Below are 5,489 nucleotides of genomic sequence, written 5' to 3' on the forward strand. Positions count from 1 at the left end.
CTCACAGATACAGTTGCAAGAGTAGAATCAACTACCAGACAAACTGGATCTGCCAAAGTTATACCTCTTCACAAAACCATAATTAAAAGACATTATATATATTTAAGTTCGATTCTATTGAATACCATGCCCGATGATCTAACCAACATTCCATCAATTCTATTAAAAAAACGTTTAAAGCCTTTATTCATAGAGTTTTTAAAAACAGATAATTATCTTCACATAAGGAACAACTACTTGTGTTAATCTTTTTATAAAAATAAAATAATAATCAAATTTGATTTTTTTGGATGGAAAAAAATAATAATGATAAAAAAAAAAAATAAATAAATACATACCTAAACATACTTTAGACTAGGATACATGGAAATTGGGAAAGTCAAGCATATTGTTTATTTTATTTTTTTATTTTTGTTAATATATAATACTGATTGCATAGATATCATTATTACATATATAATATCTACAATGATGATATTGAAAATTTACATGAGCATAGGTACTATCTGAGAATGAAACTGAAATTATATTTAATGAACTCCCCATCCGTGGCACAAGCTTCGGCTTTTACGGATGGGTATACCATTTGTTAACTATTTTTTTTGATGAGAGAGTTGTGTTCTGAAAAATCAATAAATGGAAACTTATAAAATTAAAATTAAAAGGTACCTACCTACCAACCAAAAAAAAAAGTGTTGCCAAAGTTTCACTTACGGTCATCGCAGGCCAGGGCTATAGGGTCCGTTGGGTCAACCCACCAGATGGGCGGATTAACCGGGCTCCCATCCTTCACAGCTCGCTTCATGGCGTCCACAATAACGCCCGAGTAGGCGTAATGTAGGTCCACAAACTTCCGAGTCACCTCGACTGCCTGAAGAAGTAAAATTTAAAATGATTGTAAAAATCAAATTTAAGACCTGGAAATCGGAGAAAATTTTGGGTGGCTGGAAAACTGCTAAAAAAATAAACTGTTTTGGCAAACAAAAAGACAAATGAACAAACAAACAACCATACAAACAAACGGACGAACAACCAAACAAACACAGTCTTACCTAAGGTGAAACAAACCGACGAACGAACAAACAAACGATCAAGCAAACAAACAAACCCTGTCTTACCTTAGAGCTATATTCCCAAGGCTCAATGGAGAACTGCAGAATCGGCATAAACACATTGGCCTGCGTCCAGCGTATGAACATCTCTTCAGAAAAACAAGTTGTGCCCTCGTACACATTACCTCCTATCATATCTGGCATGAAAAACGAACGAACAAACAAACAGACGAACAAACAACCAAACAAACCCTGTCTTACCTTTGTGCTATATTCCCAAGGCTCAATAGAGAACTGCAGAACCTGGGTCCATCGTATGACTGGTCGGGAGTTATGGTAAAACAAACAGACGAACGAACAAACAAACAAACAAACAAAAGTAAGAACAAAGAAACAACCAACCAAACAAACGGACGAACGAACAGACCCCGTCTTACCTTCGTGCTATATTCCCAAGGCTCAATGGAGAACTGCAGGATCGGCATAAACACATTGGCCTGCGTCCAGCGTATGAACATCTCTTCAGAACAGGTTGTGCCCTCATACACATTACCTCCTATCATATCTGGCATGAAAAACGAACGAACAAACAAACAGACGAACAAACAAACAGACAGTGTCTTACCTTCGTGCTATATTCCCAAGGCTCAATGGAGAACTGCAGAATTGGCATAAACACATTGGCCTGCGTCCATCGTATGAACATCTCTTCAGAACAGGTTGTGCCCTCATACACATTACCTCCTATCATATCTGGCATGAAAAACGAACGAACAAACAAACAGACGAACAAACAACCAAACAAACCCTGTTTTACCTTCGTGCTATATTCCCAAGGCTCAATGGAGAACTGCAGAATTGGCATAAACACATTGGCCTGCGTCCATCGTATGAACATCTCTTCAGAACAGGTTGTGCCCTCATACACATTACCTCCTATCATATCTGGCATGAAAAACGAACGAACAAACAAACAGACGAACAAACAAACAGACAGTGTCTTACCTTCGTGCTATATTCCCAAGGCTCAATGGAGAACTGCAGAATTGGCATAAACACATTGGCCTGCGTCCATCGTATGAACATCTCTTCAGAACAGGTTGTGCCCTCATACACATTACCTCCTATCATATCTGGCATGAAAAACGAACGAACAAACAAACAGACGAACAAACAAACAGACAGTGTCTTACCTTCGTGCTATATTCCCAAGGCTCAATGGAGAACTGCAGGATCGGCATAAACACATTGGCCTGCGTCCAGCGTATGAACATCTCTTCAGAACAGGTTGTGCCCTCATACACATTACCTCCTATCATATCTGGCATGAAAAACGAACGAACAAACAAACAGACGAACAAACAAACAGACAGTGTCTTACCTTCGTGCTATATTCCCAAGGCTCAATGGAGAACTGCAGTAATACGAATTATATTATCCAAAGATCGTATGTATTCTTCTGAATTGATTTATAAAGAATTTGAAGTATTTGATATTAATCAGCTCTATCTTTTCAAAATTTTATATTTTATAAATAAAACACATCTCACAGATACAGTTGCAAGAGTAGAATCAACTACCAGACAAACTGGATCTGCCAAAGTTATACCTCTTCACAAAACCATAATTAAAAGACATTATATATATTTAAGTTCGATTCTATTGAATACCATGCCCGATGATCTAACCAACATTCCATCAATTCTATTAAAAAAACGTTTAAAGCCTTTATTCATAGAGTTTTTAAAAACAGATAATTATCTTCACATAAGGAACAACTACTTGTGTTAATCTTTTTATAAAAATAAAATAATAATCAAATTTGATTTTTTTGGATGGAAAAAAATAATAATGATAAAAAAAAAAAATAAATAAATACATACCTAAACATACTTTAGACTAGGATACATGGAAATTGGGAAAGTCAAGCATATTGTTTATTTTATTTTTTTATTTTTGTTAATATATAATACTGATTGCATAGATATCATTATTACATATATAATATCTACAATGATGATATTGAAAATTTACATGAGCATAGGTACTATCTGAGAATGAAACTGAAATTATATTTAATGAACTCCCCATCCGTGGCACAAGCTTCGGCTTTTACGGATGGGTATACCATTTGTTAACTATTTTTTTTGATGAGAGAGTTGTGTTCTGAAAAATCAATAAATGGAAACTTATAAAATTAAAATTAAAAGGTACCTACCTACCAACCAAAAAAAAAAGTGTTGCCAAAGTTTCACTTACGGTCATCGCAGGCCAGGGCTATAGGGTCCGTTGGGTCAACCCACCAGATGGGCGGATTAACCGGGCTCCCATCCTTCACAGCTCGCTTCATGGCGTCCACAATAACGCCCGAGTAGGCGTAATGTAGGTCCACAAACTTCCGAGTCACCTCGACTGCCTGAAGAAGTAAAATTTAAAATGATTGTAAAAATCAAATTTAAGACCTGGAAATCGGAGAAAATTTTGGGTGGCTGGAAAACTGCTAAAAAAATAAACTGTTTTGGCAAACAAAAAGACAAATGAACAAACAAACAACCATACAAACAAACGGACGAACAACCAAACCAACACAGTCTTACCTAAGGTGAAACAAACCGACGAACGAACAAACAAACGATCAAGCAAACAAACAAACCCTGTCTTACCACCAGATGGGCGGATTAACCGGGGTCCCATCCTTCACAGCTCGCTTCATGGCGTCCACAATAACGCCTGAGTAGGCGTAATGTAGGTCCACGAACTTCCGAGTCACCTCGACTGCCTGAAGAAGTAAAATTTAAAATGATTGTAAAACTCAAATTTAAGACCTGGAAATCGGAGAAAATTTTGGGTGGCTGGAAAACTGCTAAAAAAATAAACTGTTTTGGCAAACAAAAAGACAAATGAACAAACAAGCAACCATACAAACAAACGGACGAACAACCAAACAAACACAGTCTTACCTAAGGTGAAACGAATCGACGAACGAACAAACAAACACTTATCTTCGTGAATACCTTCGTGCTATATTTCCAAGACTCAATGGAAAACTGCAGAATCGGCATAAACACATTTGTGTCCTCGTACACATTGCCTCCTATCATATCTGGCATGAAAAACGAACGAACAAACAAACAAACAGACGAACAAACAACCAAACAAACAAACCCTGTCTTACCTTAGAGCTATATTCCCAAGGCTCAATGGAAAACTGCAGGATCGGCATAAACACATTGGCCTGCGTCCAGCGTATGAACATCTCTTCAGAACAAGTTGTGCCCTCATATACATTACCTCCTATCATATCTGGCATGAAAAACGAACGAACAAACAAACAGACGAACAAACAACCAAACAAACCCTGTACTTCTGAATGAGTAGCGACCAGTGGCGGCATTACCAGAGACACCAGAGTGAAAAGAAAATCTATAGAAATGGCAGAATCAGTAAATTGGGGCTCTACTTAAGTTGTGATGGTAACAAATTTTGTGAAGAGGCTTTCCGCCAGTTTCCGCTCCACAAAAAAGTTCCTTACTGGTTACATAATACAAATTAAAAAAAAAAGCATCATGATTTAGAAATTTTTCGATGACATAAAAATCCGAAACACACCTTATTTTTTCTCAAAAAAACTCCAAAAAGTTCGAAGATGCAAATGACAAACGAAGGGAAAAATACGTACGACAAAAGTTATTTTTTACGCGAAGCGCGAAATTTTTCCGGGAAAAAACGCGCACGAATGGGGGATGTTATTCAATGGAAATCTCCCAAAGGACTGGCTGGAGAAAGCAGTTTCCCCATTGAAAAACGGGTTTTTTTTCCTCTCCAAGAAATTTCAGGGAAGAAATTGGCGCTAGGAGGGAAGCTGGAAAAAGATAGATACTTTATTTTTTGGGTGTCTGGTCTCTTTCTTCCCTCTCCTTCTTCTTCTTCTTCTCCTCCTTCTTTCTCTTTTACAATCTTACAAAATTTACAGTCTTCTCTTTTTCCCCTCTTTCACTCAAATTTTCCACTTTCTCTTTCCGAAGTAAGAACAAAGAAACAACCAAACAAACGGACGGACGAACGGACCCCGTCTTACCTTCGTGCTATATTCCCAAGGCTCAATGGAGAACTGCAGAATTGGCATAAACACATTGGCCTGCGTCCAGCGTATGAACATCTCTTCAGAACAGGTTGTGCCCTCATACACATTACCTCCTATCATATCTGGCATAACGAATGGGTAGCCGGCAATGTTCATCATGAGGAGGGTGGTGATTAGGGTGGGCAAACCGACGTGGTAGGTCCACTCTGAGTTCCTGCCAGGGAAAAAGAAAAAAATGATTTCAAATGCCTGCCATACAAAAAGGAATTTTAATTGAGAGAAACAAAATAAATCTTTATTTAGAACTGCTCAATATTTTGAGTTGCCCATTGACACAGTATACCTATCAGACT

General features: G+C 37.6%; 1 protein-coding gene across 1 annotated transcript in view; it reads right to left on the reverse strand.

Annotated features, from left to right (window-relative positions):
- LOC103522023 (myogenesis-regulating glycosidase-like) overlaps nucleotides 1-5,385 on the reverse strand; it is a gene marked incomplete at its 5' end in the record, with an annotated part of 12,008 nt that extends 6,623 nt beyond the window's left edge. Inside the window, 3 exons of the mRNA XM_008487133.3 lie at nucleotides 3,312-3,355; nucleotides 3,719-3,831; nucleotides 5,131-5,385. Coding sequence (XP_008485355.1) covers nucleotides 3,312-3,355; nucleotides 3,719-3,831; nucleotides 5,131-5,385 — 412 coding nt within the window. The remainder of the gene's footprint in view (nucleotides 1-3,311; nucleotides 3,356-3,718; nucleotides 3,832-5,130) is intronic.
- Between the last annotated feature and the right edge of the window lie 104 nt (nucleotides 5,386-5,489).

The sequence above is a fragment of the Diaphorina citri genome, unplaced genomic scaffold (genome assembly GCF_000475195.1).
Source record: "Diaphorina citri unplaced genomic scaffold, Diaci psyllid genome assembly version 1.1 scaffold6601, whole genome shotgun sequence".
Taxonomy (NCBI): Eukaryota; Metazoa; Arthropoda; class Insecta; order Hemiptera; family Psyllidae; genus Diaphorina; species Diaphorina citri.